General features: G+C 44.0%; 1 protein-coding gene across 1 annotated transcript in view; it reads left to right on the forward strand.

Annotated features, from left to right (window-relative positions):
* Positions 1 to 21037, forward strand: part of HS6ST3 (heparan sulfate 6-O-sulfotransferase 3) — a 652720-nt gene extending 631683 nt beyond the window's left edge. The window contains exon 2 of the mRNA XM_059996259.1: positions 19773 to 21037. Coding sequence (XP_059852242.1) covers positions 19773 to 20481 — 709 coding nt within the window. The 3' untranslated portion in view covers positions 20482 to 21037. The remainder of the gene's footprint in view (positions 1 to 19772) is intronic.
* Positions 21038 to 21350: the final 313 nt, after the last annotated feature.

Below are 21350 nucleotides of genomic sequence, written 5' to 3' on the forward strand. Positions count from 1 at the left end.
CCAATCATGGTGTCTTTTCTCCTTCCGAATATGAGGACTAACCTTTGTATTTAAAAATGAACACACGCACACACACACACACACACACACCCGGGAGATATCGGTGTTGGACACTGGAGATATATCTTTGATATCTGACTTAGGGTTTGCTGGAAGGTTCCACGTTGTCAGGGACTCCTGCAGATTGGAGCCTGAAGGAATCTGATATAGGGTTCTCAGCTTCTTAGGATTCAGGTGATAGCGGGGCCTGATTCCTTCTGTCCCTCTTCTCTGATCTCAGCACCTGTGAGATCAGCTCTGCCAGCTCTTTTATCTTATTTCTGGTCCAGCAGCGCAGCTATATATAAATTCCTTGCTTCTGAGGCTGGTTGGGTCTCAAGATAAATTTTGCAATTTACTTCCAGGAAGATTGAAGCATAAGTGCAGGTTTACCTGCCCCACAGCCATTCTAGGATCTGATAAACAGGAATAAAAGCAAAAATAAGTGTTAAAAATACAGAAGTGTAAAAAAGTGTTAAAAATACAGAAGAGGGGGATGGTGTGAACTCTACATTCAGCATTAGGAGAGTCTGTCCCATGTCGTGTAACTTGGGCTGAATGCAAGGGTAGTAAAAGGCATCAACCTGCAACCTTCCATCTTGAGAAGGATCTACTCCATCTAGACTGTCATGGATATTGTCACTGTCCGGTGAGGAATGAGACCCCTGAACCACAGCCTGTTTCCTAGTGTGCTGCTTCTACCCTTGCCTCTGCTCTCTAGGGCTCAACAAGTACTTGTATGCAAGGAATAAATGCCTTATCGATTTCTCCATCACCCAGAGATGTCCTGACTCTCCACTATGGAAGATGGAATTCATGCACATTTTGTTTGCTTCACCCCTGTTTGTAACTTTCTCTTTCAGCATTTTTCTCTTGGAATTGCTAATTGCCTTTCTTTTATCTTGTGGAGAGAAGAATTCTATGCCTCTTTCATCACTGTTATCCAAAATATTCAATTTAAGAATCCTGGTATTTGTTGAGAGTGAACCCCTTTTCTCTCACGTAAGTTCCTCTTGGAGATATCTGAGTTGTCATCCTCGTAAATCTTTCCCTTGCAGACATTAACACCAGTGTCTTAGAGCCCACCCTTTTTTCATGGATTCCTTTTTACTTATGTTGGGATGTTCTCTCGACTACAATTCTCTTTCTCCAGAAAATGTAGAGGAGGTAGATTTTCTGAGCATATCAATATTTTTTTGATTCTACCCTTAATTGATAATTTGACTAGATAGAAAATTCAGCGTTTAAAATCATTTTCCCACAGGAGTTTGAAGTCACTGATCCCATGTTTCTAGCTTTCAGAGTTCTGATTTTAAAGATTGTTGGCAGGCTTCCCTGGTGGCGCAGTGGTTGAGAGTCCGCCTGCCGATGCAGGGGACGTGGGTTCGTGCCCCTGTCCGGGAAGATCCCACATGTCGCGGAGCAGCTGCACCGCGGCAACTAGGCCCGTGAGCCATGGCTGCTGAGCCTGCGTGTCCAGAGCCTGGGCTCCGCAACGGGAGAGGCCTCAACAGTGAGAGGCCCGCGTACCGCGAAAGAACAACAACAAAAAAAATTGTTTGCAGTTTGCTTTTTATTCCATCTTAACTCTTTTCAGGTCCCTCCTCTCTGGAGGCTTTTTGGTCTTTATCTTTAAAGTTCTAAAATTTTATCCACACTCTTTGAATTTCACAGGCTTTTTCAATTTGAAAAGTCATGTATTTTCAGGCTTAGGAAATATTCTATATTTACTTTTATTATTTTTCCCCGGTGATTTCTTGTTTTTCTCTACTCTCTATTGGGAATCTTTTCTAAATGGGCATTAGACTTATAGAATCCATCTCCTTCTGTCTTAACTGAATTTCTCATATTTTCCACATCTTCCCCTCCCCATCATATCTGGCAGGTTTACTCCGACTACTGATTTTTTTCAGGCCCAACATATATATGAATATAAATTAATTTCTAAGAATTCCATGTTTTGTTTCCTACTATCCTATTCTTTTTTTTTTTTAGATGTTGGGGGGAGGAGTTTATTAATTAATTAATTTTATTTTTGCTGTATTGGGTCTTCATTTCTGTGCAAGGGCTTTCTCTAGTTGTGGCAAGCGGGGGCCACTCTTCATCGTGGTGCGCGGGCCTCTCACTATCGCGGCCTCTCTTGTTGCGGAGCACAGGCTCCAGATGCGCAGGCTCAGTAGTTGTGGCTCACGGGCCTAGTTGCTCTGCGGCATGTGGGATCCTCCCAGACCAGGGCTCGAACCCATGTCTCCTGCATTAGCAGGCAGACTCTCAACCACTGCGCCACCAGGGAAGCCCAATCCTATTCTTATTTAATGGATATGGTAACTTCTCAGGATAGTCGTAATAATATTTTTGTTTCTTAAATTGTGGATTTCTTCTAGGCAGTTATTCTGTTTATTCATTTTTTCTCAAATGTTTAATAATCCTTAATGTTCCATTCATATTTATAGACAAAAACTAGGCTTATTAATGCAGGCAGCTAGGGAGAATTCCTCTGCCATTCTGTTCATCTGTTTCTCCAATAAGTATCTCCCTTTGCATTAGTTTCCCAGGGCTGCTGTGGTTAAAGTACCACAAAACTTAAATAACAGAAATTGATTCTCTCACACCTCTGGAGGCTAGACGTCCACAGCAAGGTGCAGGCAAGCTTGGTTCTTCTGAGGGCTTCGAGGGAGAATCTATTTCACGCCTCTCTCCTAGCTTTTGGTAGTCTCAGACATGCCTTGGCTTGTAGATGGCCATCTTCTTGTGTCTTCACACCGTCTGTCTCTGTGTCCAAATTTACCCTCTGTATAAGGACACCAGTCATATTCGATTAGGGCCCACCCTAATGACCTCACCTTAACCTGATTCTCTACAAAGATCCAATTTCCAAATGAGACATATTCACAAGTACTGGGAGCTAAGACTCCAGCATCTTTTGGGGAAACAATTCAACCCATAACATCTCTCGGTGGGAGATCAATAACGGGTTTTGTGTTGATTAGTAAAGATTGGCAGTTGGTCTGGTGAATTGAGAAAGACTAGTTGAGAAGAACTAGTCCTCCAAAGCCTCACTCCCAACCTCCCTCATCTCAGCGGATTATTTAGTCATTTAATTTCTTTAGAGAGCTGGTGGTCACATACTATTGTAACCAGATGAGAGAGGAAGGATGGTGGAGAAGGGGTTCCCGTATTTTCTCTAAAACACCCACCTTTGCTATCATAATCAATTCAGGTGTTATAACAAGATACCACATACTGGGTAGCTAAACGACAGGAATGTATTTCTCATAGTTCTAGAGTCTGGGAAGCTCAAGGTCAGGGTGCCAGCAGATTCCGTGTGTGGTGAGGACCTTCTTCCTGGTTTGCAGACAGCTGTCTTCTGGTTTCCTCGCATGGCAGAGAGAGTAAGATCTGGTCTCTTTTTCTTCTTGTGAAAACACTAATCCCAACGTGGGGCTCCACCCTTAAGACCTCATCTAAACCTAATCACCTCCCAAGGGACCCATGTCCTAATACCATCCATTACGAGTTAGGGTTTCAACATATGAATTTTGGAGGGGACACAAACATGCAGCCTATAACATTTTTTGGCTTCCTTTTAGAGGTGGGAAATTCCTTCTCTTTATTTGAGTTATTTTAAGCACACAAATCAAAATGTATTTCAAAAATACGTATATAAACTTGACTAGATGTGCTTTGTCCAAAACCAAAATGCCCCGTGATTTGTTATGGATCTGGATGTTTCTACCTGCTCGATGCTTGATGCCCCCTCCTCCATAGGATCTGCCTCAGTCCTACCTGCCCTTCTGGCAGGGCAGGACTCTGAGTCAGGACCCAGCTGAGGGCTCTTGTCTGTGCACAGAATCCCTAGACTAAACGTAAATCCCAGGTCATGGCCGGAATGCTTTAACAAGGGTTGTCCCACTAGAAGGGCACTATTCCAGGGGTACACGAATGAGCAAAAGTATATGGGGCAGATGGGATGAATGCGGGAAAGCACAAAAGTAACTTGCAGAGTATCGAAGAGGAAGAATCTAAGCGGAAGTCTGGATTAGATCTGAAAACAACACGATGCTTCCTAGAAGGCACCCTTTGAAATTCTCAGAAAAGAAAGATTAAGGCACATTAAGAGGGACTACTGCTTTTCAAATGGAAAATTAAACTTGGGGAAGCACCAGCTCTAAAACTGTAAGTTAAAAATCCACGCAGTTTGCACCAAGGTTGGGTTCCATTTGTACTGGGGGCACGTGTCAAGCAGGGTAGGGTGTCGTAAGAGAGAACTTCATTTTCCAGAACACCTCTCCCGGGTGCCTGAGTCAGAGGCAGAACACTGACCTTTCTGAACCAGGAGTTTACTCTATGCTAATTCTTAATTTCAGAAACGAGTGAATGTGAGAGCATGATGTATGGGGACTCTGATCAGGAGTGACAATTGCACTGCCCGAGCCGGTGTCCCTCGTCTTCCTCAGCCCTCCCCCTGGTGCTGAGGTCCAGGACAGCGAGCTGTCTAAAAGAAAGACCACATCCCCGCAATTCCACGGGAGCACTCCTGCCCTATGACAACAGAAGGGTTAGCAATCCTTACCTTTCTTTGGGATTATTTTACCATTAGAGAAAAGGCAGTCAGCAAAGAGTCATTTCATGTCAAAGCTCAGAGGGGCTTTCTGGGTTTGTACAAGGTGATTTTGATAGCTAGCTAACCTGATGGAATGTTCTGGGAGTGCTTCTGTTCTGTTCCCGTAGTTTCCCTGTGGTAGGGGGTGACAGGTGGTATTCTCTCTTCTGCTGGAGCTTTGGAGAAAGCTATGTTTCCAGTCTGTCCTTAATTGCTGAAACCTTCCATTCTGCCTGTGGGCAGCACTATCTATTATATATCCTATACTATTCTGCCCTATCTTCTAGCTTGAACAGAAAATTAAAATCCCTTCTTTCTTCCAAGTGTCTTTTGTGGTACAGGCTGTAAACACCGTCAACACCGTCAAGCTCTCAGCGTGAGTTGAAAACCTCCAGAGCTAATGGCTCCAGCAGCTTCCCACTGCCCCAAGAGAGGGTCTGCATTTTAACTTCTGCCCCAAGAGAGGGTCTGCATTTTAACTTCTGTGTGTCAGCCTCCATGGCTGTTTTGGGGGGGTGTGATGTGGCAGAAGGAGGCAGAATAGCCTTTAAAATCCATTGGAGGTCAATGTATTCCATTCTATACATAGTGCTTCAGATTCAGTTTTAACCTTTGATGAAATTTGCAGTGTTGGAAATTTTTATGCTAGAGCAGACGCAGGAAACCACAGGTGCAACTCATTTTGGTTTTGACTTACGATCACTGCGGGGCACCTAGAATTTTTATAAGAAAGTCTCTTTAACTTGAGTGTAAAGTGTCAGAAGTCGATAGCTTGTCTCTGTAATGTACATTAATAGGTAATATTGATTGGTGGAAATTAATTACTAGGAAAACAGCTCTTGCCCTTACCTTGTGTTTGGAAAGATTTGAGGTCCCCCTTGTGGCTAGCATAAACCTAACCTGAAAACAGATGAAAAGAAGCTTTGAGCTGGTTTTTTGTTGCCGTTTTTGTTCATTTTTCCCCCTTTCTTCTCGGTTACATTTGTTTGCTTGCTTTAGGGTTTTGAATTTTTTAAATTTTAGATTAACATCAGCATATTCCACATCATTTCAATGGAGGACTCAGAGATGGTAGCTGGTGTCAATTTTAAAAGGACAGGCTACGTCTCTTTTATGATTATTAAACTTAGATTCTTATCACCAAGAGAAATAATAAATGCAGAGGGGACATGTTTGGGAAAGTTCACAAAACAAGGGAATTGCAGTTGCATTATTCCATTTCTTAAGGGATGCCTCCTCTTTATTTTATTTATTTTATTTTTTTGCGGTACGCGGGCCTCTCACTGTTGTGGCCTCTCCCGTTGCGGAGCACAGGCTCCGGACGCGCAGGCTCAGCGGCCATGGCTCACGGGCCCAGCCACTCCGCGGCATGTGGGATCTTCCCGGACCGGGGCACAAACGCGTGTCCCCTGCATCGGCAGGCGGACTCTCAACCGCTGCGCCACCAGGGAAGCCCCTCCTCTTTAGTTTTAATCCAGGTATTGATCGCCCAAAGGGAGATGCCATCTCTAGCACAGCCCCAAGCTACATTATTTTGAACATCTTAAAGCTTATTATCTCTGATTTACATATAGCAGAGGAAAGTAGGAAAATAAGTATCCTTGTTTGAGTGTTTTAAAATCTCTGTGAATACTGAAAGCTATTATTTCTCTGATGCTTCAATCACGCCTCAAGAAAAATATTTGCAACTTCAGGTCACTGTGCTCCACACTTGAATTGGCGAAGGGAACACCCAAGGCAAAGTTGAGACAGAACCGATTGATTTTCTTTTCTGGGAGATTTAAACTATGGTGCATATATTTTTCTAAATTTCTGTCATTGCATTATTAATTAGGCAGAATTACAGCTGTACTTCGGAACCCACTGCAGCTGAAAGATGTCATTGAGTGTCCATGTGGTAAGCTGGGCTTCTGGAAGGAACTCGGGCTCTTATTGTGAATAAGTGGATTTTGGAGAGAACCTGATTAGGGCTCCGAGTTACTTCCAGCATAATTTGGTTTCTCCTAGATTAGTTTGTGGAGTGGCATTGGCATCTGGTCACAGATGAATCACTAGCCCTGCCTTTTATTCCTACCACCAAGGAAAATGTCATGCATGTGAGCTTAAGAAGAAAAAGAAAAGGAAAAATGAAAGGGAAAACCTCTGGTGTTTGGGCCTCGATAGAACCTATGAAAGTTAAAGATGGTGTCTAGTCTATTTCCCCTTCGATGCACAGGTGTAATTAGCACAAACTGCAGTTACGTGCCTTTGTAGGAGTGAAAAAGAAGACTGTGGTGTGCAGGTAACACTGGCCAAGGAATCACTTTATTCTTCAGGAACTGAAGAAAATTTCAAGCTCTAACACCATCTTTCTTGATCTTTTGGGCAAGATCCTTTAAGAATATGCATAAATCGGGCTTCCCTGGTGGTGCAGCAGTTGAGAGTCTGCCTGCTGATGCAGGGGACACGGGTTCATGCCCTGGTCCGGGAAGATCCCACATGCCGCAGAGCGGCTGGGCTCGTGAGCCATGGCCGCTGAGCCTGCACGTCCGGAGCCTGTGCTCCGCAACGGGAGAGGCCACAACAGTGAGAGGCCCGCGTACCACAAAAGAAAAAATAAGAAGAAGAAGAATATGCATAAATCTACAAGGATTGCATCAAAAGGACCAAGGTTCCATCTAAATAAGCTCCTACTGGCCCAAAATTAGATAATTTGAACATCAGTAGGGATAATGTATTGAATGTATTGAATAATGACTGCAATGTATTGAAACTCATTCTATATGTTTAGATGCATGAGCTCGTAATGATATTAAAACAAACAAACAAACCTCGACAAAAACGCCTTTGGAGGATTCTAGGAAAGCAAAGTGTTATTTTGAAAACCAGTACATAGAATGAGTCAAACATTCACTGCCTTGGGGTATCAGATAGTTGATGGGGGAAGTTTGTCTTCATAGAAGCGTGGCAGCTGAAAACTGAAGAAGAAAGGATGTTATGACTGTCACCATTTGCAGTCCTCTAACGGATGATCACCAATGGCTGTGGTACCACAAAAGGGCAGACCACCAGGTGTTAGTGCCTCCAGATTGAAGTGCACAGCACTGCCTCTGTAGAAGCACGAGCTTGTTATTTCAGAATGATTATCTTCCACAACTTTAAATGCTACCTGAGGGTGTATCCATGTCTTGGCATTTCTGGCTATTTCTTCTGGGTCCCCCTTTTCAGTGGGTTTCAAGGAGAAAATGAGCTAATGTACAAACCAGTGAAACCCCAAATGTAGAATAATGAGCTCATGACATGTTTTCTTTCTAACTCTTAACTACATTTGGGCAAAATAAGACGACTCCACAGTCAGCTCTTGCGATCAGGCTGTGTCTTGTGCACCGTTACACCCCGAGAATCTAACATAGTGTTTGGCATCAAATATATAATCAACAGGTATTTTTAGATAAACAAATAAGCTAGTCTAGTAGCTGAAGAAGAAAAAGGAAAGTCTCAGCTTCACTAGTTGTTTGATCTCAGGAACATCCTTTCATATCTGTGAGCATCAGTTCCTTCATCTGTAAATTCTGCCTCTGATATGATTTTGTACTAAGAACCAAGTGAAATAATGGATGAGGAAAGTGTTTTGAAAACCATAAGTATGTTATACAAATAGAAAAGCGCTATCAGCTGGTTTTTTTAATTATTAACACAGCTTGTTCAATATTTAAAATTTCACTGTATTGGGTAGTTTCTGAGGCTCTGACATTCATGGAAAAAGGGAAATTTTTTTTTTTTTTTTTGGCGGTACGCGGGCCTCTCACTGTCGTGGCCTCTCCCATTGCGTAGCACAGGCTCCGGACGCGCAGGCTCAGTGGCCATGGCTCACGGGCCCAGCCACTCTGCGGCACGTGGGATCTTCCCAGACCAGGGCACGAACCCTCGTCCCCTGCATCGGCAGGCGGACTCTCAACCACTGCGCCACCAGGGACGCCCGAGAAAGGGAAATTTTTGAAGTGGAGGGTGTGCACTATGCTGAGAGTCTGCTTCTCAGCTACTGCTGGACCCTTTATGGTCATTAGTTTAGTCATTAATTCCCACAACCCTATGAAGTAAGCATTTATACCCTGGCTATTTAGATGAGGAAACTAAGGCCCCCAGAGGTCATATAAGCTAACCAGCTCACCCCAAACGTGAGATGGACCTGACATAGAAACCAGATCTTTCTAACTTTAAACTTATTTTCCTTCCACAGCGCCTTAGGTGATGCTCCCAACATGTCTGAAATTTTGTGTTCATGCTCCGTTCGAATGGTAGAGCTTGACTTGCATTTTCCTCGAATCTTCTCTTCCTGAATAAAGGCATCAGAACAGCCAACTTCAGGATCCAGTAACCTTTCTGGGACACAGTTCTGAGTCTTTGTAGCATTGTGTTTAAAAAGACCTATTTTAAAACCAGGAACAGAATGATGGCGTTGCGTGAGGTTTGGCTGTATCCGAATTCCCTTGCATCGCTATTTCTAACCACCCTTTACTGTCCTGATACCCTTTACTGTCCTGATACGACTGCAGCTTTGGGCTTCCAGGTTACCTGGGAGTGTTAAAAACGCATAGAACTGCAGTAATTCCCACTTGTCTCTAACACCCTTCCCTCAAGTGTGAATTTGTTATGTAGTTGTGAGGGAGCTCAGGAAAACTGTGTTTAGGACTTTTGCCAAGTTCTAAGCATCTAAGAGAGCCTCTGACCCTGAGAGGGGACAGGTACGCCTGCCTCCCCGGCCCCTGCCATGTGCTGCCTCGCTCCCATCGACCCACAGGCAAACACAAATCCCTCACTCTGAGTTGCTTATTTTGCTTCCGGAGCTTTGACTTCAACCAAAGCCTGGACCCCTGCAGCAGTAAGTCGCAAAGTATCTCTAAGACAGCCTGCCACTTACAAGATGATGGAAGAGACTGTGGGAACTCTCATCACTTTGTGAAATTTCAGATATCATCTAAAAGCCTGTGTAACTCAAGGGTTATTTTGATGACCAAATTGATTAGTGGAAGTCCTTAGAACTGTACTTGGACATAGTATGCACTCGGTAAATGTTAGCCATTATTATTATTGCTATTAGTACCAATTTTTCTTTCAATAGATACACTGAATTTAAAAATTCAATAAAAATTTCTATTTTTGTTTTAATACCTAAAGCATTTAGAACTGTACATGGACACAGTAGGTACTCAATAAATGTTAGCCATTATTATTATTGCTATTAATATCCATTTTTCTTTCACACGGAACTTTCCGTATTTTAAGTTAGCTTGCTTTTAATCATTGCTTGGGGATGACCTTCAAGGCACTCTTTCTTTGAGAACTGGCAAGGGATGGAATCAGGTGGGGAATCTCTTAAGTATTTTGTTGAATATGCTAAAATGATTGCCCAGTCCTGACAGCAGAATCTAGGAAAATCCTAACCCAAAAGGATCTCTCATGGAAGAATATGGCAAAATCTGGACACAGAAGATTTATTTTTCAGGTCTGTGATGTTTTAGGAACACCTGTATCAAAGCTCCAGGTATAAACCTAAATGTCAAAACATGTGCCTTGTCCTTGAATGTCCTGATTGACTACTTTTCCTTTCCAACTTGGCTGCTACAAAACAATGGCAATGAAGACACCTCCTCGCTTCTACCCTGCAATTCTCACATTCCCGAAAAGCAGCGCCTGAGAAATTAGCTAAAGAGCGAGCACGACTGAACACGCGCGGCCTAATAACACAATCTGAGTGTACTATCTGGTGTTCTGCTTTGCCTGGCTGGGAGTAGAGCTGTGAGTGAGATTGAATTAGGCCTTATCTCACTCTGGGGCGGCTCCAGGCTTCAGGTGGATGCCCGCATGCATAAACCACAGCTTTGCAGAGCAGAGCGCCTGGAAACGTCCTCGTGCCCAAGTCCCAGTGCGGCAACGCAAAGCAGGGCGCCTCTGAACCAAATAATCACAGAAGTCCCTGAATAATGCATGAGAGCAGGACCCTCCCTGGCACATTTGAAACTGTACTGGGAGGAACTGTGCTCAGCAAGCTAGCAGAAACACGTCCCTGGAACATGCATTTCCTGAAATTTATTCTTGTAGCAGCCACTTGGGGGAAACTGAAAGCAAACATGACAACGAAAATCATGGCATTTCTGTGAGTCTGAGGCCCCTAGGATTTGTGTCAATATTAAGAAGCAATGTGACAAGATTTAAAATGTTATCTTATTGATAAATACCACTTCTTCCTCTGGGGAATTTGGGGGGTGGACTGATCCTCGTGGAGAAATGACCAGTATCGTCCGGAAACCTCTATTTCTTGCTTTTGTGTGGTTGGTTTAGTAACGTGTGCAGCTTCCCATTATTAAAGTTAGCTGATACCTAGACTTGCAGAAAAGCTCCATCTCAAGAGGCTGTTTCTGTGAGGACCGGCCCTGAACATCATCAGGTGATGCACTTCCCTCTTTCTGATCTAGATGTCGGCTTTAATATAGCTGCAGTGTTGATGAGTGGGATTTGATTCCACAAATGTTTAGCCTCTAATTTGATATTACAGCTACTCATTAAGTGTAAAATAAATCTTTTAGAAAGTATGTTTCCTCACCACCACGTCACAAACCCCGCCTGGCTGTCCTGGAATGTCCATCTTAGGCTCATGATCTGAACAGGGCATCTTCCTGGTCCAGCTGGGAGGAGGGAGAGCCAGGAGCCTGTTTCATGACCTTCCCTTGACTTTCAAGTAGACTTGTTTCCTGGCACCCGGAGAGGTCAGACCTCATGGAAGGGCCCTGTCTTCACCTATACTGACCGTGGTCGGCTATATTTCGGCATTGTAATGATGAAATGAGGGCAATTCTCTCGGCTCAGAAATTCTGTTCCTAGCAATTTAGTCACTGCACAAATACTTATGGTTTAGGATGATTCATCAGATTATTGTTTATAGTAGCCCCCACTGCAAACAGAATCAGCTAAATTGTCCAAAACTGGGAGATGGGTCACATAGATTCCGGGACATCCATAATTGGAATAGTATGCTCTTAAGGAAGAACATTAAATAAAATAGAAAATATATCCTCCTTGTATTTTTGAGTTTAAAATACATGTTAAAAATATAATGTACAGTATGATCTCAAATCTGTAAAAGAAAGAAATAGATATTTAACTGTGGTTATATCCAATTGAAGTAATTATAAGTAATTTTCATCTTCTTCTTTTTTTACGGTTCTGCATTGCTCATACTTTCCATAATGACAGTGTGTTGCATTAATTGTCACTGGGGTTTAGGGGTGGGGATTAATGATTTAAAAAAAAAGACCAGCTACAACCAAAGTATTCTCCCTTTAATGTTACCAGGTACACAGGGAAGAAAAGGGATGCAGAGCCCCTCCCCTCCTGAGGGAAGCACAATGGGCTTTCCTCTCCCCAATATCTTACCAACTGAAAAGTGTCAAGATCTCTGGGTAATAAGTAAGATAAAACATGCCTTAGTCAAAAGGGTCTGGCTGCTTTGTAAGTCAGTCACTGTCAGGGAGGAGGTGACGACGGCAGCTTGGTAGGGGATGCAGGGTTTCTGGATGAAGTAAGATAAGAACATGTGAATGTTTCCATTTTCTCATCACAATGCCCGACATTCTTGGGACCAATTGCTCTGACACACACCATTGTCAGCCCCCGAAAGTTCTTTATTACAACACTTAACAATCATCGTCCCCAATTTCCCATTTGCTTAGAACATCATTCTTAGATTCCTTAATTTGTTTTCAAGGCTCTAATAAAAGGCCCTTTCATCGCTCTGTCACAGGGCAGTCTGATTGCCAAGCTCTAAGTGCCGTGATTCCCCCTATCAGATACAGAATAGTGCAGATAATACTCTACTGAGATAATGAAGAATGGGCAGCCCATAATGAGTGTGCAGCTCTAAAGAGAGTCAAGAAATTAATTCCATTCTGAGAATTTGGAAAATGACTCCTGCACACAATACAGCAGGGTGGAGGGAGAGCTAAGTTTCACTTTTTAAAAATGCACACATCAGCTTGAGTTTAAGATGGACTGGTTGTCTGTGCCTACTCCCTGGTGAGGACCAAAGAGCTCCTTCAGATGCCCCCAAGGCCACCTTACAGTCACTCGTGGTGTTCTTTTGTGAGACGCTGAACTTTGGCAAAACTTGATTATATGTAGAGAAAACTCATCTCAAAGTCTGCAGGGCAAGAGGAAGGAGGAAAGATTATTTCCTATACATTTCACAAGGTCTAAGCTAAGGGAAATCATTAGCCTGGGCTAATTCTGTTGGCTAAGGCACCAACAGAAGTTTCCCGGGGACAATCACCATGAGAATTCCTAAAACAGTGGCTGATAAAATGTATCTATTTTTTAATTCCATGAACATTGGACAACTGAACATCCATGATGTACAAGGTGATGTATCATATGCTCTGGAGGCTGAAGGATGAGTAAGACATAAAGCCAGTTCAAGGGATAAGATATTCACTGGTCCCGGAATGAAGATAAAAGCATGAGCGGCACATGTTTCAGCAGGTGGGGATGAGGGAGAGGATCCCTTCTGCTGAGGACATCAAAGGAGGCTGATGGGAGGAGTTTCTAGTTGAACTGGTTTTTAGGAATGCCTCGAACTGTGGATTGTGGAGATGAACTGTGTTACTTGATTTTACAAGAGGTAAGCTGGTGGTGGAAGGAATATACTTATTAACCCTCCTTGTGAACCTGGCATCTTGTAGCTTCCTTCAAATATGTTCTCACTGGACAGGCATGTCATAGCCTCATGGAAGTGAATATCTTTTAATCACCACAGGCACAGTGATTCCAGGGGCTTCTATGATGCACATGCCAGCACTGCCTGTTTTACATCACAGACTTGAAAGGGAAGGATTAGATAGAAGGAAGAAGGGAATACGGAGGAGGAAAAGGTAGTTTAGAGGAAGCTGAGGAAGAGGAACAAATGGTGAAGGTTGGGTGTGTGATAGTTCTTCAGTTCTGATTCTTTCTCATCAGTACCCACGGTTCTGGGTTCTTCCCTGCTGGCCTCTCTCCATGGCTGTCCAATGTCTGTCCTGGTCTCTGCCTACTTTTATCCATCCCAAACTCTGTTGCTCCGTGCGTCTTCCTAAATCAACACTTTTGCTATTTTAGCAATTCACAGGTGCACGTAGAGCCCATGACAATTGGGCCTCAGCCTCCTGTTCTAGCTTATGTCCCTCTTTTCATTCATTCATTTATTGACCAAACCTTCAGTGAAATGCACAACAGGAACTTCCTGGTCTCGTTAGGCCACTCTGCTCTCTGTACCTTCTGAAATATTCTCTTAAATACTCTTTGTCTACTGCTTACCTCCATGACTTGCTAATCCATGCCTCTTTTTCTAATCTACCACTTTTACACCTACAATACTTGAGTGCGTTCTATTTTTTTTTTATTCTCCACATTTCCTAGAGCAGCTCCTTACATACAACAAACCCTCAATAAGCATGTGTTAATTAAATGACTTGCTAATTAAAGAAATGAGCAATTATACAATAAACTGCTTGTGGAAATACAGGTTCTTGAAGCAGAGGGGAAGAAAACTACTAAGTTTAACATTAAAAAAACTCATTTCTATTAATTATCTGGTGTATGAAATATTCTGCTTTTTACCCAAAGTCTGTATTGACTGTCTCTCTCTCTCCCTATCTCTCTCTCTCTCTCTCTCTCTGCCTATCAACCATCACAATCGAATGATGGATGTATTAGAAGATTATATGCATTTTTATTCTTTTCACACATTTTGGACATTCAAAAATAATGTCAGATTACTTTTTAGGGGAGAAAAGAAGGGTCTATTTATCAAAGGCAATATTAACCTTAGTCATTAAAATACACTTATCTTGTATGAAGGTCACTTCTTTTCCACAGCATCGTTTATTGAATGCCTGCAGAGAGCAGGATTTGTGGAGGTGTCATGGGACACCAGGCCTAAGGTCCAGTGGTCAAAGAGGAACTTAAAGGGTAGATGTGACCAAGACTTCCATACGCACGTTAAAAGCACAGTAAGTGATGCAGTAAATCCTCGAGGCCAGAAAGGTCAGAGGAGATGGAAATGAGGCTTGAGCTGGGCCGGGAAAGACGAGCAGGATGCAGATGAGTGAAGGAAAAGGCAAAGACTGAGGGAAGGCAGTCATGTCCTTGTGCTGTGTTTAGAATTTTTTAATAGGATTACCTTACTGCAGAGCAAGAGACTGAAAAGTGTGTGTTCCGTGTATTTGTGCTTTTGTAAGCCATGATGGTCCCTGTGATAATCATCAGTTAAAATAATTATTGAACTGGGCTTCCCTGGTGGCACAGTGGTTGAGAGTCCGCCTGCCGATGCAGGGCACACGGGTTCGTGCCCCGGTCCGGGAGGATCCTACGTGCCGCGGAGCGGCTGGGCCCGTGAGCCATGGCCGCTGAGCCTGTGCGTCTGGAGCCTGTGCTCCGCGGCGGGAGAGGCCGCAGCGGTGGGAGGCCCGCGTACCGAAAACAAAACAAAACAAAACAAAACAAAATAATCATTGAACTACCCAAGGTGCCCCGTCCCCTAATGCCCCTGAGTACACAGGTCTTTGCCATCATTACCCTGAGGCCACAAGAATAACAATTCTAAAGAGTTGTAATTGTGTTTCAGACATTCGTAAATGAATTCGCCCAAACTCTCAATGAAGCAGGTGGCAAATGGAAGATGTGCTGTCAGCCCGCTGTCCATGAGACAGAAAAAGTTATCGTCTTTGGGATCGTTCAGGTCCATGCAGAATAGTCCCTTAACTTGTTGGTTAGCATTTCTCCCACTTTACCAGAATCACTGGGTGCCTGAGATCTCCTCGAGGACAATGTCTTAGTGATCTCGGGGTCCCCACTGCCTAGCCCCAGTGTGTGGCAAATACCAGGGGCTCAATCAATGTTTGGAGAATTACCAGGTGAGTGAATGGATGGATGAAAGGAGGAAATAATAGTTTGCTTATTAATGTTTCCAAAATCTGGGGAAAGTTTAACTGCCAGGACAAGTGTTGGAACAGATGAGACTCTGCCTCAGCTTAGGAGGTTGAGTTAAAAGGGATGGGTGTTGGGCTTCCCTGGTGGTGCAGTGGTTGGGAGTCCGCCTGCTGATGCAGGGGACACGGGTTCGTGCCCCGGTCTGGGAGGATCCCACATGCCGCAGAGCGGCTGGGCCCGTGAGCCATGGCCGCTGGGCCTGCGCGTCCGGAGCCTGCGCTCCGCGGCAGGAGGGGCCGCAGCGGTGAGACGCCCGAGTACAGCAAAAAAAAAAAAAAAAAAAAGGGACGGGTGTTGATGAGAGCCTCTGCATGTGGCCACATGGCCTTTGCTTGGGAGCTGCTTCTCCTTCTTCTCTGGTCTTCTCTGTTTTACCCTCCATTGTGCTGTTGAACAATTAACGTTTGAAAAGGAAAGTTGCAGATTTCAGAGTATTTTAAGAATTTTCCTTAGTTTGGGATAGATTGGAAGTTTGGGATTGACATGTACACACTGCTGTATTCAAAACAGATAATCAACAAGGACTGTATAGCACAGGGAACTCTGTTCAATATTCTGTAATTACTTAAATGGGAAAAGAATTTGAAAAAGAATAGACACATGAATATGTATAACCGGATCACTTTGCCGTATACCTGAAACTAACACAACACTGTTAATCAACTATAACCCAATGTAAAATAAAAAATTTTTTAATAAAATATTTTGTATTTTCTAAAAAAAAAAAAAAGAATTTTCTTAGAAACTAAATTGCGAGTTATGGGAGCAGAAGAAAATGAGTTTCCGTTGTTAGGGAGCAGGGAAGAGAGTCATGAAACTGGACTGAAGCTTGTACACAATGAAGGTTGGGCGTGTGGCCTGGAGGTAGACATCATTTCATCAATGACTTTTGCAGTTTTCTGTCTGATAGTAGAGGAGCAAATGAAAGTAGAGAAAAAAATAGAGATGAGAAAAAAATGCTTTTAATGAATCAAATTGTGTTTTCTTCTTCAATAATTAGGTGTTCTTCAACCCTAGTTTCTTTTTACTATTATTCTAGCTTTCTATTTTGATTGCTTTGCAAGATTGAGACAAACAAATAAAACATACATGAGAATATGTCTGACTAAAGCAATACCCAAATGCTATTAGGCACTTGGTTCCAGAACCATGAGATGGGACAACTTTGTACTTCATCAATATGAATGTTGCCCTAGTCCATTTTTGTGTCTTGATGTCAGAGTTTGTTTTCGTTACAAATGGACCTCTGTCCTATTTGGCTAGTAGAACTTGCAGACATTTGGGGCTTATTTTACTCATGTAAACAGCACTCTACAGCTTAGCTAGTCTTTGTTAAATGCAGTGTTACCTTGAATAAAGTTAAATTTGAAACCAAGATCATTTTAAAGTGTAAGCTAGTTTCAGTTAGCTTTGAGACCATGTGGGGTCCAATGCAAAGAAAGCACAGGGAACTGTATGGCCAGTTAATTTTCCCAAGTGAAACCAAAGCCTCTCAGGTTCCAGCAGCAAGTTCCAGTTAACCATTTATGTCACAAACTGTTATAATTCTCAGCCCTAAAATCCTCCAGCTCTTATGATTATTTTAAAAATCTGGATTATGTCTAAATTTGAGACACATAAATGGGGTTGAGTCTTATCGATCGATAGTCATCATCTTTCTTGTTTAAATCCTCTTTTGTGTTTTCCGTTTTGTCCAATTAACAAGGGAACTTACAGATTTCCCATCTGTGATCTTTTTTGTTTTCTCTGCGGTACGCGGGCCCCTCACTGTTGTGGCCTCTCCCGTTGCGGAGCACACGCTCCGGACGCGCAGGCTCAGCGGCCATGGCTCACGGGCCCAGCCGCTCCGCGGCATATGGGATCCTCCCGGACCGGGGCACGAACCCGTGTGCCCTGCATCGGCGGGCGGACTCTCAACCACTGAACCACCAGGGCAGCCCCCCCATCTGTGATCTTATTTGAGCATTCAAAAATCTGTCTGGGGCTTCCCTGGTGGCACAGTTTTAGTCTGCCCAGGGGCACCCTGAGTGTCACCGCTGGTGATGAAGGTGGGCTGGGCAGCCCATTCCATTGGCGGCTGCTCAAAGGACGAGAAAGATTTTCCTTACTTGGAATCAATGTTTGCTTCCCTCTAACGCCTACTGCTGTGTCTTTTTTTTTTAAAAAAAAAAAACATCTTTATTGGAGTATAATTGCTTTACAATAGTGTGTTAGTTTCTGCTGTATAACAAAGTGAATCAGCTATATGTATACATATATCCTCATATCTCCTCCTTCTTGCGTCTCCCTCCCACCCTCCCTATCCCACCCCTCTAGGTGGTCACAAAGCACCGAGCTGATCTCCCTGTGCTATGCGGCTGCTTCCCACTAGCTATCTGTTTTACATTTGGTAGTGTATATATATACATGCCACTCTCTCACTTCGTCCCAGCTTACCCTTCCCCCTCCCCGTGTCCTCAAGTCCATTCTCTACGTCTGCATCTTTATTCCTGTCCTGCCCCTGGTTCTTCAGAACCTTTTTTTTTTTTTAGATTCCATATATATGTGTTAGCATAATGAGGCATCACCTCACACCAGTCAGAATGGCCATCATCAAAAAATCTACAAACAATAAATGCTGGAGAGGGTGTGGAGAAAAGGGAACATTCCTGCACTGTTGGTGGGAATGTAAATTGATACAGCCACTACGGAGAACAGTATGGAGGTTCCTTAAAAAACTAAAAATAGAACTACCATATGACCCAGCAATCCCACTACTGGGCATATACCCTGAGAAAACTATAATTCAAAAAGAGTCATGTACCACAATGTTCATTGCAGCTCTATTTACAATAGCCAGGACATGGAAGCAACCTAAGTGTCCGTTGACAGACAAATGGATAAAGAAAATGTGGCACGTATGTACAATGGAATAGTACTCAGCCATAAAAAGAAACAAAATTGAGTCATTTGTAGTGAGGTGGATGGACCTAGAGTCTGTCATACAGAGTGAAGTAAGTCAGAAAGAGAAAAACAAATACCATATGCTAACACATGTATACTGCTGTGTCTTTATCTGTCGACTTTTCCACATCTCTTCTGGCCTCTTCATACCTCTCTTGCCCTTTTGAGCCAGTGGTGCCCTAATCTTTACCTGATCATTCTGAAACTAGCCATTTATAAAATGTATCTCTTCTCAATGTTCCAATAGATGCCATTAGATGAGATGAGACCCGTGATTATAATAACCACCACACCTGACAACTCGTAGGCATTCAATAAATATTAGTTACATTTTTGTTTTTAAAATATCAATATGGTGCCCAGGAAAGCACAGAAGCTTTGAAATCAAATAGGCCTAAATTTCTTGCATCAAGTATTAATTTGCTCTAGGATCTTGGGCTGTATTTTTCGCCTTTCTCAGTCTCTGTGTTCTCAGCTTTTTTTTAAAAAGTCATGATAAAACCCATTTTACAAAGTTATGTTGAAGGTGATCTGTGCCAGTGTCCATAAAGTACCCAGCCCAGTTTCTAGCACACAGTAACTGCTCGGTAAATATTAGTCTCTACACACAGCACATCCGTCCCCTACCCCACCCACCTCTTAACCCAGGACGCCCCTGTGAACAGGAAAGATTAAGGAGACTTGGCTTCCAGCTTTGCTCTTTCTAGTCACATGACTTTGGGGAAATCATCCTAACCCCCTTGCACTGTTTCCCTATCAAATAGTCCCCCCTGTCTACTACCAAAGTTCCTTTTAAGGATCAAATAAAATATCAGATGGGTGATACCGTTCAATAAACGTGGCGTGTTCTCTTAATGTAAGGTATTGTTATTGCTGGTAGCGATTGAACAGTGAATGATTGCTGAATGAATTATTGCTGATCGATTCTCCCAACCCCGCCCCTCCCCACCCTGGAGCAGAAAGAAAAAACCCAGCAAATAGTACTGAAAACCGATTCATGCGTGTTTGTATCGTAGAAACACGCACATAGGGGAACATGGCCCGACAGGTGCAAATCCGGGCAGATATTCTCACGTGACCATCTGGCAGAAAAACCCATTGAGTCAACGCTGATACAGACGCTACAGAGGCGCGGGGTCCCAGGGTTATAGTTACGGCAGACTGACGCTCTTCGTCTAATCTCTTCCAGGAATTTCTATTACATCACCATGTTGCGGGATCCGGTGTCCCGGTACCTGAGCGAGTGGAAACACGTCCAGAGAGGGGCCACGTGGAAAACCTCCCTCCACGTGTGCGATGGGAGGAGCCCCACCCCCGATGAGCTGCCTACCTGCTACCCCGGGGACGACTGGTCTGGGGTCAGCCTACGGGAATTCATGGATTGCACCTACAACCTGGCTAACAACCGCCAGGTGCGCATGCTGGCCGACCTCAGCCTGGTGGGCTGCTACAACTTGACTTTCATGAACGAGAGCGAGAGGAACGCCATCCTGCTGCAGAGCGCCAAGAGCAACCTGAAGAACATGGCTTTCTTCGGGCTCACGGAGTTCCAGCGGAAGACGCAATTTCTCTTTGAGAGGACATTCAACCTCAAGTTCATCTCCCCCTTCACGCAGTTCAACGTCACGCGGGCTTCCAACGTGGAGATCAACGAGGGCGCCCGCCAGCGCATCGAGGAGCTCAACTTCTTGGACGTGCAGCTGTACGCGTACGCGAAGGATCTCTTCCAGCAGCGCTACCACCGTACCAAGCAGCTGGAGCGCCAGAGGGACCGGCAAAAGAGGCGCGGGGAGCGGAGGCTGCAGCGGGAGCACAGGGGCCGCCGGTGGCCCAGGCAGGACGGGAACCCAGAGGGGGCAGTCACGGAGGACTACAACAGCCAGGTGGTGAGATGGTGACCCCCTGCCCTCCCCTCCTCTCCACGGGAGGGGGAGCATTAACCGGGGCACTGCCCTACCTTGGAGAATGTGGGACCATGCTGAGGACGTCTGGCTGGCTGTAGGTGGCTTGATTGGGTCCCCTGCTTCCTCTTTGTCTTCACCTTTATCCAGCTGGAGATGATCCGTCGTCTTCTTTTTCTCCTGACATTTTTCAGTCTGTGATGTTAAGTAGGGTAGGAATGCATCCAATAATAGACCGCTTTAGAAGGTCAAGGGGAGAAGCACCAAAAAGGAAAGAGCCCTTGGGATCTTTTATTTTTGCGGCGGCGGCATAGGTTATAGTTTGGGCAACTGGAACCCACCAAGGCACACGTGAAAAGCCAAATTATGGCTTGGATGTTCTGCTGAAACTGATCTGTTCGTACTGCCTCTTTAATGGAAATACTGCTGTTTAAAGAGAGAGGAAGAGAAGGCTTTCTCAGCCTTTAGATGAGGTTTAACGCCAACTCTCTCTTGGCACTTGGCTGTCATCTTTGGACTCTATTTGAATGTGGGTTAAATCATAAATAGTGTAAACATGTTTTGTTGTTACGGTTGTTTTTCAACAAGATTACCCTGCTACTGACCATCACTGGAGACTCACATCCCCTGCATCTTAGCCCTGAGCCATGCTTCCTTCCCCATCTTTTAAGGAAAGGCTAGTAGATTCAGGACAGGCATGCCTCAGAGACATGAACATTGGTAGGGGCATTCGGGAGAAAACGTGCTTATTAACGAATGCCTACGGAGATCACCATTTACCAATTTTTATTTTCAGCGTAAGGAATGAATGATAAATTAACGGGGGCAGGGAAAGCAGGAGGATAACTACATGTCTAGCATTTCCA

The sequence above is a fragment of the Delphinus delphis genome, chromosome 18, assembly GCF_949987515.2.
Source record: "Delphinus delphis chromosome 18, mDelDel1.2, whole genome shotgun sequence".
In the NCBI taxonomy this organism is placed as follows: domain Eukaryota; kingdom Metazoa; phylum Chordata; class Mammalia; order Artiodactyla; family Delphinidae; genus Delphinus; species Delphinus delphis.